General features: G+C 49.4%; 1 protein-coding gene across 2 annotated transcripts; it reads left to right on the top strand.

Moving 5' to 3' along the window:
- The first annotated feature begins 336 nt into the window (after nt 1–336).
- On the top strand, nt 337–6,364 carry ATP1B2 (ATPase Na+/K+ transporting subunit beta 2). 2 transcript variants are annotated; one of them, XM_066264154.1, is made up of 9 exons: nt 337–1,042; nt 2,717–2,845; nt 3,167–3,271; nt 3,377–3,582; nt 3,806–3,862; nt 3,956–3,982; nt 4,389–4,409; nt 4,656–4,754; nt 4,840–6,364. In XM_066264154.1, the coding sequence occupies exons 1-9, from the start codon at nt 931–933 to the stop codon at nt 5,002–5,004; spliced, it is 921 nt and encodes a 306-aa protein (XP_066120251.1). In that variant the 5' UTR covers nt 337–930; the 3' UTR covers nt 5,005–6,364. The 2 variants fall into 2 exon arrangements, with proteins under 2 accessions (XP_066120251.1, XP_066120252.1); XM_066264155.1 differs by lacking the exons at nt 3,956–3,982; nt 4,389–4,409 and having other exon boundaries at nt 338–1,042.
- The last annotated feature ends 6,199 nt before the right edge of the window (nt 6,365–12,563 follow it).

Raw genomic sequence — 12,563 nt, forward strand, 5'->3', positions numbered from 1 at the left:
TTAGTCTCTAACTCCCTGCCTGAGGCCCCCATCTTAGATGCATATGGCTTCCCTCTCAGTCTCTGTTTTCTTTGGAGTTGTCTCAGTATCCTGCCCAGACACGCCCTTTCTCCCCTCTATCCACCCTGATTCCAGTCCAGTAACTGGGGTAGGGTTAGGGCAGAGACCTCCTGGCACTGATGAGGCGACAGGGGGCGTGCACAAGCCCTTTCCATATTTGCATATGTATGAGCTCCCGGGGCCAGCGGCGAGGAGGCGGGGTTTCTGGGGGTGGGAAGGAGGCGGGCACACACCCCCCCCCCCCCCCCCCCCCATAGCGGCTGACTATAAAGACTGCGCTCCGCGACTGCCGGCCCCGCACTGCTGAGTAGCAGAGCCTCGGTTTAGGGGAGTCCTATCCCCGGCTGACCCCAACTACGCGTCCCCACCCTACCCCCCTGGTGGAGCTACCACTGCTGTGGCGGTCTCTGCTTGGTGGAAGAGACTTTAGCGGTTACCCGACTCCCTCTCTACAGCCTCTCTGAATCTCGGATTTCGGGGCACCCCCTCCCCAATCCCCTTTCTGCCTCTTTGCATCCAGATTTGTTCTGCGCTTTTCTCGGGTTTTGCTGCCGTCTATTTTTGCATCTCTTTTCGTTTTGCTTCTGGGAGGTGGGAGTGAAGCTGCACTCGTACTCCTTTCGCTTTTTTTCCTCTCCTGCTCTGAAACCCCCTTTTCATCGCGATCGGGGGGCCTAGGGCCGGTGCATCCCACGCCGCGCTGTCGACAACCTGCAGCGTGTGGCCGTGCACCTCGGAATTTGCAGCAGCTGCAGAGCTGAAGGGGGTCTCCATCGCCCCGGCTGCCTTTGCTCGCGGAGCATTCCGGTGCGTGGGAGGGGGGGCTACAGCGCACCGCACCCTAGCTCCTCCATAGTCCCCGTCGCGAAGATGGTCATCAAGAAAGAGAAGAAGAGCTGCGGGCAGGTGGTTGAGGAATGGAAGGAGTTCGTGTGGAATCCGAGGACGCACCAGTTCATGGGCCGCACCGGGACAAGCTGGGGTACGCAAGGCGGCTGCGTAAGAGGGGGGTGTCCGCTGGGCGACGCCCGGGGGCACAAGATACCGCCGGTGTATCCCCAGCTCCCTCCCCGGGTCCTCGGCGTCCAACCCCCCTGCAGTGCTCTGGGCTGGGAGGGGACCGAATCGCGGGTCTAATCTCCCAGGCTGGCGCTGCGGAGGCGGAGAAAGTAGGTCACTGCCGCCTTCCCGCCCCCCGCGGAGCCCCTTCGCGCGGGGGGTCACTGGCTCTATGAGCGTGTCCGCGCCGCGGCGCTCGCTCTCGGGGACCGGTCGGCTCCACACAGTTGCCCTCCTTCCCCAAAGAAGCGCCCTTTTCCTCCCTAAGGCTCCCAAGCTAGCTACCCAAGCCGGTCCATTTTTAGTTCGTGCCCATCCCTTGGACCTTGGGAACACGCATGAGAGGGCGGGTCTTAGAGAGGTGTGTGTGTGTGGGGGGGGGGGGGGTTGGAGGGGGTTTTTTCATAGCGGAAGTTGTATCCCATTGTCGAGCGTTTGGAGCCATCTGTGGCTGCTCTAAAGGTGTGTGTGTGGGGGTCTGTTGAGGAGGAGTAGCCCTGTGAGGTTTTTGAGGCTGGATGTTCTGGGATGGCAGGAGTTAGGGGGTGTGGAGGGAGTTCGTTGTATCTGGTTGGGGGTCTGGTGCTGGGCATGGGTGCAGGTTCGAGTGGGGAATTCTTCCAAAAAGGATTGTTAAACTGGGAAGTGTAAGCACAGGGGACACTGTGACATAGTTTACAAGTTCCTCCACACTGATCAAGGATGTCCTCATCAGCCCACCTACCTGGGGCCCTTGAGTTGGGTACAATGCAGTCCTTGCTCCAGGGAACTTGAAGGCAAGTTCCTGGGAATTGGAGGCGCCCAGGAGTGCTTGAGAGAATCTGAGGAGGCTTCATGGGGGAAGTGTCTTTTGAGGCAGAAGGACTGGGGTTCCCCAGTGGTGGAAATAGCAGGTACTCACAGCAGACTGAGGAGTCACAGAGTGCCCTCTCACATCCACCAAAGACCTGCTCTTTCCCGAGAAGGCTGTGGGAGGTTCTGCCTTTACTCCTTGCTTCTGCCTTGAGTGTTGTGTGTGAGTTGGGGACAGGGTGACTGTTGAAGGTTCTGGACAGATGTCTCCGAGAGATTTTATAATTTGGCAGGAGCTGCGTTTAAGGTGGGTCGCCAGGAAAGATTTCCCTATTTGAGTGTGAGAGTCCCCACTCTGAGAGGCGGGATGAGAGTTGATTGTGAATGGTAGCCAGCGCCAGCTTCAAGTCATGCTGGACAACTTTAAGCAAGAACTCCAAAGCAGCAGCAACAGATCTGCTATTTCAGGGCCATGAATCGTTGAGAAATTGGAAATGTAATTTGAGGCAAAATGACTGTGGCCTATCCTTGGGGTTGTCCCAGCAACGGGAGTTTAGGTCTCTTGTGGCCTCTACAAGGTCAGGCTTCACTGTGCCCTAAACCAGGAGGGGGCTGGGAATCATGGCTGGATGCCAGACACAACTGCCTGTTTCCAGCTTGTCTCATTTGGCTCCCCTTAGGGAAGGCCCTAAGATGTCCCCGAGGCTGACCCATCCCAGTGCAGAATCTCTGAGTGGGAAAGGGGTGTATGAGAAAGGGGAGGTTGTGGCAGGAGAACCTGCTGACCCTGTTTCCTCGTCTGCAGCCTTTATCCTCCTCTTCTACTTCGTCTTCTATGGCTTCCTCACAGCCATGTTCACCCTCACCATGTGGGTGATGCTGCAGACTGTTTCTGACCATACTCCCAAGTACCAGGACCGACTGGCCACACCAGGTGAGTGATGAGGCTCTCCTACCAGTCACTCTACCTGCTCCTGTGCCCCTAAGCCTCCATTAGGAACTCCACTAAGAAGTTGGAGTTCTTATAGGTGTGGTTTTGATGATCCAGTCACCGTTTGCTGGGCAGTTCTTAAAGTCTGCCTTCCTTCTCGTTTCCCACAGTTGAGACTATGTGCTTTGGGGAGATCTTCCTCCCATGAAGCTCTCGGACTTGTATCCCATCCCTCACCCTGGTGTTCTCTGTATCCATTTTTGCCCTCTGTGTGTGGTCCTGCATCTGATATACAACCTCCACTCTGCCCTTGTGTGGCTGTAGGCTTGATGATTCGCCCCAAGACTGAGAACCTTGATGTCATTGTCAATGTCAGTGACACTGAAAGCTGGGACCACCATGTGCAGAAGCTCAACAAGTTTTTGGAGCGTGAGTGTGGGCCTGGAGATGTGGTTGTGCAGGACCTTGGGCAGGGGATTGGAGACCTTAGAAATGGAACATCAGGCTCCTGCTCTCTTTCCCCCACCTTCTTAGCTTACAACGACTCTGTCCAAGCCCAAAAGAATGATGTCTGCCGCCCTGGGCGCTATTACGAACAGCCAGATAACGGAGTCCTCAACTACCCGAAACGTGCCTGCCAGTTCAACCGAACCCAGCTGGGTGACTGCTCTGGCATCGGGGACCCCACCCACTATGGTTATAGCACTGGGCAACCCTGTGTCTTCATCAAGATGAACCGGGTAACCATGACCTTGGTTCCCAGGGAGAATGGAGGAGGGAGCTGGGGCCACCATTTACTGGCAGCCACTTCCTTTCACTGGGGCTAACTGGCATTAGACTTTTGGATGTTCGAGTGAGAGAACAAGAAAGACGGGGCCACTGGAGGCTGAGATCCATGGCTGGAGGTTAGATACTTGTGTCTTTGACTTTTTTCTCTAACCCTCACTGCTTACCTCACTCTAGGTCATCAACTTCTATGCAGGAGCAAACCAGAGCATGAATGTTACCTGTGTGGGGAAGGTGAGTATTTTGGGCCTTGTCCACCTGCTCACTTGTGTGTATACATGGTTTCCATGTAATTCACTCATCCCTGTCAATCTTCTTTTCTCCCAGAGGTCCCATCACTCTAGGGACAAAGGGGTAAGAGTGGGCTCCAAAACGGCGTGAACTCCAAGGGGCTCCTACCCCTTTTGCTTCTCTCTAGGATGCAGAAGCTGCTCTTGTGTGGATAGACACCCCTCCCTGATTCCACCCTAGCCCAGGCCTCTGGCTTCTCTCCTTAACCTTCCCACCTTTTCCTCTATTCCCTGATAACCATGTCTTCTGCTGTCCCTCCCATATCTTGCCTGTCCCTCAGTTCTTTTTAGGTATCTGATACCTGCTGATCTGTTAGCACCATCTGCCACCACTAAGTTGTCCTTAGAACCCTGCTCCCTGCACCTCTGTCCTCTCTAGAAACTTCCTGCTAGTTCTTTGCTCAAACCCTCTCCTTACTTCCTACTGAGCCCTTTACTCATTTATCTGTTCTTTTTTGGCTCTGCTCCAGAAACCAGTTCCTGAGGATGGGGTAAGAGCTTGAGGTGGGAGTGGAGTAGGAGGCTTCAGGATCACTAGCACCCTTCAGGACTTCCCAGTCTGTTGAGAGAGACAGGGCACCTCCTCCTGCTCACACACAAACACATACAGACACACAGCTCAAGGGAAATAGTAAGAGACAGAATCTGGAGTGAAAAAACAAAGGGAAGTCTGGCGAGCGTCCGGGTTCCTTCCATCCTTGACCAGCTCTCCCTTCTACCGTCCTGTGCTCCCACAGCGAGATGAAGATGCTGAGAATCTGGGCAGCTTTGTCATGTTCCCTGCCAATGGCAACATCGACCTTATGTACTTCCCCTACTATGGCAAAAAGTTCCACGTAAGTCTTATGGGAGGCCCTGGGATGACGGCTCCCTGAGGAGGAGGCCAAGGGCCTAGACCCTCACTCTCCTCCTTTGGTCCAGGTAAACTACACACAACCCCTGGTAGCCGTGAAGTTCCTGAATGTGACCCCTAACGTGGAGGTGAACGTGGAATGCCGAATCAATGCAGCCAACATCGCCACAGACGATGAGCGAGACAAGTTCGCTGGCCGAGTGGCCTTTAAACTCCGCATCAACAAAACCTGAGCCCCCTTTCCTCCTGCCCCTGCCTCTTTCCTATGGATGCTTCTGGAATGTTCCTTTTCCTTTACTTCTAAACCTAGCCTGATTGATGTTTATTGTGATTCTCCACTTTCACACATTTCCCACCATCTTCTGGCCCTAGCTCAAGCAGGGACAGGGAGATGGGATCCCAAGATGGTCACAGAAGAGCCGCTCTGGCTCTGGTTTGCTGTGAGTGGGATGTCCCCACAGCTACCCTCCCATCTTCTGAGAGATACAGAAAATGCCCACCTACCTTCATACCCACCCACCTAAATTCACGCACACAAACACAATCTCATTTCACCCCTTGACTTCCAGACAGGAACATGGCACTCCATTCTCCATTCCTAAGTGCAACTGCTGTCACCTTCCTCTCTCACCCCCCTTCTCCAATGATACACTGTTGCTGTCTTGCTGGCTTTTGACCTGTCTGGTTCCTCTGGTAAGTCTTTCTCCACCTCCTCTCTGTCCTCATTCTCTTTTCATGACAGGTGGCTCTGCAGTCTTTTGCCTGTTTCCTGGCACTTGCCACCTCTCATCCTAAAGTGACTATGTGAGCTGAGAGTGAAGGTCTGGAAAAATCTTGTGCTGGTTTTCCTGGAAAATTCTCTTTCTGGTCTCTAGCACCCAGATAGGCACTCCTCGGAGGGGCTGAAACGACCTAGGCTAAATATCCACTTTGTTTTTGTTGATGCCTCTCTGACGCCTGTCTGCTTTCCCAGAATATCCTTCAAGTTCCACTTCCCAGGAGCTCTGGGGGAGGGGCAGCCATTTTGAATCTCCCCAGTGGCCACCTTGGAAGCGTCAGCAGGCTATGGGACTATTCCACCTCCTTTCCTGGGCCCAGATCTGCCCCCCTCCCACCCACCCCCATCCTCTAGCTGGCTTCTCTTAGCAATTTATCAACTAATCACTAACTCCTTCCCTTTCCTCGCATATCAGCCTGAAACTTGCAAATAAGCCCTCAGTTCAGGCCCTGAATTTCCTGGCTCAGTCTCCTTCAGACCCCTTTGCATTTTTAAATGACCCCCGAGTGCCCGAGTTGCAGAGGTGTTTTAACTTTCTCCGGCAGTGCCCTTCTCTTCCTCACCTCTAATCTCCCTTTTCTGATGCTGCAGCCGCCACACCCCACCCACACCCCACCTGCGGATGGACCCTTCCTTTTTTTCTCTGGCTGGATCTGAGTTTCTTCCCTTTGGGTCCCCCTGTTTTCCTGCACTCCCCTCACCCCAGTGGTCTCTCTCTGCAGTTATTTAATGCCTGTGTCAGATCTACTGTAAAAAGATGATAAAGTACAATAAAATCAGAGCAATTATATATATAAATATATATCACACATGGAGCCCTGTGTGTGGGTGGTTCCTTTCTGAGCTTTTGGTAGAGCCCTGGGAAGGGGGAGGAGGGTGGATATAGGTGATCTGGGGGTTACCCAGACTTTAGGCCGCTCCCTAGATTTGACCTCTGCTGTGCAGTGTCTCAGCATCTACCTCCTAGATCACTCCTTCACCTATACTGTTTTTTAAATTTAATTTATTTTTTTTCCTTTTTTTTTTGTATTTTTCTGAAGCTGGAAACGGGGAGAGACAGTCAGACAGACTCCCGCATGCGCCCGACCGGGATCCACCTGGTACGCCCACTAGGGGGCGACGCTCTGCCCCTCTGGGGCAGAGCTCTGTTGCCACCAGAGCCACTCTAGCACCTGGGGCAGAGGCCAAGGAGCCATCCCCAGCACCCGGGCCATCTTTGCTCCAATGGAGCCTTGGCTGCGGGAGGGGAAGAGAGAGACAGAGAGGAAGGAGAGGGGGAGGGGTGGAGAAGCAGATGGGCGCTTCTCCTGTGTGCCCTGGCCAGGAATCGAACCCGGGACTTCTGCACGCCAGGCCGACGCTCTACCACTGAGCCAACCGGCCAGGGCCAATTTTTTTTTATTTTTGAGAGAGAGACATGGAGAGAGAGAGAGAGAGAGAGAGAAGCATCAACTTGTAGTTGCTTCACTTTAGCTGTTCACTGATTGCTTCTCATTCGTGCCTTGACTGGGGTTGGGGGATCAAGCCAGAGACCTTGGGATCATGTCATGGTCAAGATGGTGAGCCTGCACTTAAGCCTTGGGGCTTCAAACCTGGGACCTCAGCATTCCAGGTCAATCTACTCTGCCACCACAGGTCAGGTGACCTATATGACATACCTTGAGATCACTCAATACAAGAAACAGGAAGTCTATGTACTTTTGTACAGCCATATTTATAAAGTGCCTACTATGTGCATTCTAGGTACCATGAGCAGGATGCTTGAGTTCCTACTCCCAGGAAGCTGCCCAGTTTAACAGGAGAGGCAAGAAGCATACAAGAAACATACCAGGCGGACCTAAATGGTGCCTCAGAAAGGGGAGAAAGCTGGTGAGGACAAAATTCAGAGTGGTCAACCACTTTCTGTTGGGGGCTTCAAATGGAAGGTTTCTTAAGAAGATTAAAGAATGGGACAGTTTGGGGGTGAGAATAGCATCAGCAAATGTCTAGGGAGATGAGAAAAACTGACTAGGAGACAGATTTCAAAATAGTATCAACCTGATAATTTTAATTTCATGTAAGAATAAAAGGACTACCTGACCTGTGGCGGTACAGTGGATAAAGCATTGACCTGGAACGCTGAGGTCTGTCTCTGGTTCAAAACCTTGGGCTTGTCTGGTCAAGGCACATACGAGAAGCAACTACTCTAAGTTGATGCTTCCCACTTCTTCCCTCTTTCTCTTTCTCTCTCTAAAAATCAATAAAAAGAAAAAAATAGAAAGGGATGGATGGGTCTATACAACAATGTTTATTGAGGTATGTGGGATAGGGTTATAGCTAATTTTTTTCTTAGGGCTTATTTGCTTTTGTTTGCGATGAGTTGGTCTTAGTACTTGCCTTGAAAATGAGCTTTATTAGCCTGACCTGTGGTGGCGCAGTGAATAAAGCGTCAACCTAGAATGCTGAGGTCACTGGTTTGAAACCCCAGGCTTGCCTGGTCAAGGCACATATGGAAGTTGATGCTTCCTGCTACCCCCCTTCTCTCTCTCTTCTCTAAAATAAATGAAGACAATCTAAAAAAAAAAAAATTAGCTTTATTATACATGCATACATATATGCAATTTTATCCTGAATACATAGTACAAACAACATGGATTACTGGGCATTGTTATTCCAATCATATCATGCACTTTTGTGCATCTCACTTTCTTCACTCATTAAATTTGTCACTACTTCACCTGGTAGGGCTCTAATGTTTTGAAATGGATGCATTTTTTTTTTTCTTTTCATTTTTCTGAAGCTGGAAATAGGGAGAGATAGTCAGACAGACTCCCGCATGCGCCCGACCGGGATCCACCCGGCACGCCCACCAGGGGCGAAGCTCTGCCCACCAGGGGGCGATGCTCTGCCCATCCTGGGCGTCGCCATGTTGCGACCAGAGCCACTCTAGCGCCTGGGGCAGAGGCCACAGAGCCATCCCCAGCGCCCGGGCCATCTTTGCTCCTATGGAGCCTTGGCTGCGGGAGGGGACGAGAGAGACAGAGAGGAAGGAAGGAGAGGGGGAGGGGTGGAGAAGCAGATGGGCGCTTCTCCTGTGTGCCCTGGCCGGGAATCGAACCCGGGTCCTCCGCACGCTAGGCCGACGCTCTACCGCTGAGCCAACCGGCCAGGGCTGCATATTTTTTTTATTAGTTCATTCTTAATTCGTTAAAGCTCTTTGACAGCTGTAGATATTAATACTTTCCACATTGTAAAATTCTCAACCGTTTGCTTCTTGAGTTTGTGGTTAACTGTTAGTGTTGGGTTTTCAGATGGTCAAATGTTGGTTCATTTGTAGTTTCTGGGTTTCTAGTCACTAGGGTATACTCATTTTCCAGATTTTTTTGAGGGGGCAGGATTTTAGTTTTATTGAAATCTTACATTCACTTTAATTCATCTGGTTTGTTTCTTTTGCGTGTAAATTAGGACTCCAATTTTATTTTTCCAGTTGTGTCAGCTTCACTTAAAAATCTCTAATTTATTCTCATTGAATTGAAGTATTAAGTTTGGCCATATAATTAAAATTTCTATATACTGAGATCTCCTTCTGGATCCACTATTTGCTGCCCCTGGAGAGTTTACCACTCCATAGACCAAACTACATTGATTTAATCCAGTTGTTTCATCGTAAGTTTTTTGATATTGAACAAGCAAGTTCTCCCATTCTCTTTTTAAAACTGCTGGCTATTCTTGGGCCTATATTTACAGAAAGAAAAAACTTGTTGGGATTCTTTTCTTCATATGACTGGGGGGACTCAAAATAAGTCAGCGACCACTCAAGACAGTGACCTTTGGGCTCAAGCCAGTGACCTCAGGATTTTAAACCTGGGACCTCAGCATCCCAGGTCAATGCTCTATCCACAGCAACAATGGTCAGGCCAAACTTATTGGGATTATAATCGGAATTGCATTATATCTTTATTTCAGAATTGACTTTTAGGATATACTAAGTTTTATATTCTTTTAAAAAAATATTTTATTTATTGATTTTTAGAGAGAGGGGGGGAGAGAGAGAGAAGTGGGGGAGGAGCAGGAAGCATCAACTCCCATATGTGCCTTGACCAGGCAAGCCCAGGGTTTCGAACTGGCAACCTCAGTGTTCCAGGTCGATGCTTTATCCCACTGTGCCACCACAGGTCAGAACCTAAGTTTTATATTCTTAAATAAGGTTTTATAGATTTCTTAATATAGGTTCTGTGCCATTCTTTTATTTTTTATTTTTTTTTGTATTTTTCTGAAGCTGGAAACGGGGAGACAGACAGACTCCCACATGCGCCCGACCGGGATCCACCCGGCACGCCCACCAGGGGGCGATGCTCTGCCTATCCGGGGTGTCGCTCTGTTGCAACCAGAGCCACTCTAGAGCCTGAGGAAGAGGCCATGGAGCCATCCCCAGCTCCCGTGGCCATCTTTGCTCCAATGGAGCCTCAGCTGCAGGAAGGGAAGAGAGAGACAGAGAGGAAGGAAGGAGAGGGGGAGGGGTGGAGAAGCAGATGGGCGCTTCTCCTGTGTGCCCTGGCCGGGAATCGAACCCGGGACTTCTGCACGCCAGGCCGACGCTCTACCACTGAGCCAACTGGCCAGGGCCATTCTTTTATTTTTAATGTTTATTGTATTGCCCTGGTCAGATAGCTCGGTTAGTTGGAGCATCATCCTGAAGTGCAGAGGTTGTTGGTTTGATCCCCAGTCAGAGAACATACAGGAGCAGATCTGTGTTCCTGTCTCTATTTTGTTGATTTTAGAAAGAGAGGGAGAAAGAGAGTCAGTAACATTGATCTATTTCTGCATGCACCCTGAAGGGATCAAACCTGCAACCTGTTTCAGGACAATGCTCTGACCAATGAACTATCCAGCTAGGGCCTGAGCTATTCTTTTGTGTGCCAGTTTTTTTGTTTTTTTTTAAAGATTTTTATTTATTTTTATTCATTATAGAGAGGAGGGAGAAAGAGAGAGAGAGAAGGGGGGAGGAGCAGAAAGGATCAACTCCCATATGTGCCTTGACCAGGCAAGCCCAGGGTTTTGAACCGGCAACCTCAGCATTTCCAGGTTGACGCTTTATCCACTGCGCCACCACAGGTCAGGCTTGTGTGCCAGTTTTATTAAACCTATTCCTAAATACTTTACTGATTTTGTTATTTTAAATGGAATATTTTTCAGTGCTTTTGCTTTAAAATAATATCTTTTTTTTTTAGAGCGTGAGAGAGAGAGGGATAGACAGGGACAGACAGTTACAGACAGGAAAGGAGAGAGGTAAGAAGCATCAACTCAGTTTCAGCACCTTAGTTGTTCATTGATTGCTTTCTCTTATGTGCCTTGCCGTGGCGGGGGGTGGGAGGCTCTAGCAGAGCCAGTGACTATGGAGTCATGTCTATGATACCATGCTCAAGCTAGTGACCTCAGGGTTTCAAACCTGGGAACCTGGGTCCTCAGCGTCCCAGGCTGATGCTCTATCTACCTGGTCAGGCTAATATATCCTTTTTAAAAAGAATTATATTTTTAAATTTTTTATTCATTTTAGAGAGGTGGTGGGGGGAGAGAGAGGGTGAGAGAGGGAGAGAGAGGGAAGGAAGGGGAACGATCAGGAAGCATCAACTCCTATACGTGCCTTGACCAGGCAAGCTTGGGGTTTGGAACCGGCGACCTCAACCTTGCAGGTCGATGCTTTCATTATGCACTGAGCCACCACAGGCCAGGCGTATTTCTTTATTATCTGTCTACCTTTCTAAATTCTCTTAATTCCATCAAATCTCTATTATGTCTTGAGTTTTTAGGCACATGTGATCTAAAAAGTAGATTTTTTTTTAACCGGTATTAAGTCGTAGGTACCCCAAAACTATTGTTAGTGGACATTCCTGTTTACTTCTCCCCTTCTGCCCAAATTAGAAGAGAAAGTTGATTTAGAAAGTTACAGCCTGGCCTGTGGTGGCACAGTAAATAAAGCAACGACCTGGAACACTTAAGTTGCTGGTTCAAAACCCTGGGCTTGCCTGGTCAAGGCACATATGGGAGTTGATGCTTCCTGTTCCTCCCCCACTTCTCTCTCTCTCTCTTCTCTAAAATGACTAAATAAAATCTTAAAAAGAAAAAGTTAGAGGTAGAAGTGCGCCCACTGGGCTACTGTAGGCTCAAGAAACAAGTTACAGAAGAAGACAGATATTTCTGTGTCTCTATAAATAAATTAAAACAAAGAAAACAAACAAAAAGCAAAAGCAAAGTAAGGGTACTGGTTCCACAGGCATGCAGAAAAATCAGTGTCCTTCAAGACAAAAAACGACAGAAACCAGAAAACAAACAAAACCGAAAGGGCTCTTGGAGCTAAGGAGAAAGGCAAGAGTAACACACCTGGGGGAAAGGCTTAGGTGTGCTTTTGTGGGGGAGCGCTTGAGGGCTGGGTCCTTCATCTTGAGGGTTTTAAAGGACGTTTTAGGGGAGCTAGTTCCTGATTCTAATTGAAATTATTTTCGTGTTTAACCATTCGAATCCTTACTGGTATTCTATTACTGTTTTTAAAAGAGTGGCTGCTGAAATTTAATCAAATCCCTTTCAGCATGTTGATATAATCATATTTTTTCCAACATTAATTTGTTAATATAATGACTTATGTTGATAGATTCTCTATCAAACCAACCTTGTGCTCCTGGGATAAATCCTATTTGGTTAGTGTTAATGTTCTTTTTTTTAAAAAAAATATTGAGTTTTAGTGAGAGAGGGGAAGAACAAGAGACAGAAACATTGATCTGTTCCTATATGTGCCCTGACCAGGGATCGAACCAGCAACCTCTGTACTCCCGGACAATGCTCCAACCGAGCTATCTAGGCAGGGCATTTTTTTTTTTTTTTTTTTTTTTTGTATTTTTCTGAAGTTGGAAACAGGGAGGCATTCAGACAGACTCTGCATGCGCCCGACTGGGATCCACCTGGCATGCCTACCAGGGGGCGATGCTCTGCCCATCTGGGGCGTTGCTCTGTTGCAACTAGAGCCACTCTAGCGCCTGA

The sequence above is a fragment of the Saccopteryx bilineata genome, chromosome 2 (assembly GCF_036850765.1).
Source record: "Saccopteryx bilineata isolate mSacBil1 chromosome 2, mSacBil1_pri_phased_curated, whole genome shotgun sequence".
Taxonomy (NCBI): domain Eukaryota; kingdom Metazoa; phylum Chordata; class Mammalia; order Chiroptera; family Emballonuridae; genus Saccopteryx; species Saccopteryx bilineata.

Excerpts from the sequence above, each read along its gene's own strand:
- ATP1B2 (XM_066264154.1), top strand. The coding sequence starts at position 931 with ATGGTCATCAAGAAAGAGAAGAAGAGCTGCGGGCAGGTGGTTGAGGAA. Across the intron at positions 2,846-3,166 it reads GGACCGACTGGCCACACCAG|GCTTGATGATTCGCCCCAAG; the intron begins GTGAGTGATGAG and ends GTGTGGCTGTAG. Across the intron at positions 3,272-3,376 it reads GCTCAACAAGTTTTTGGAGC|CTTACAACGACTCTGTCCAA; the intron begins GTGAGTGTGGGC and ends CCACCTTCTTAG.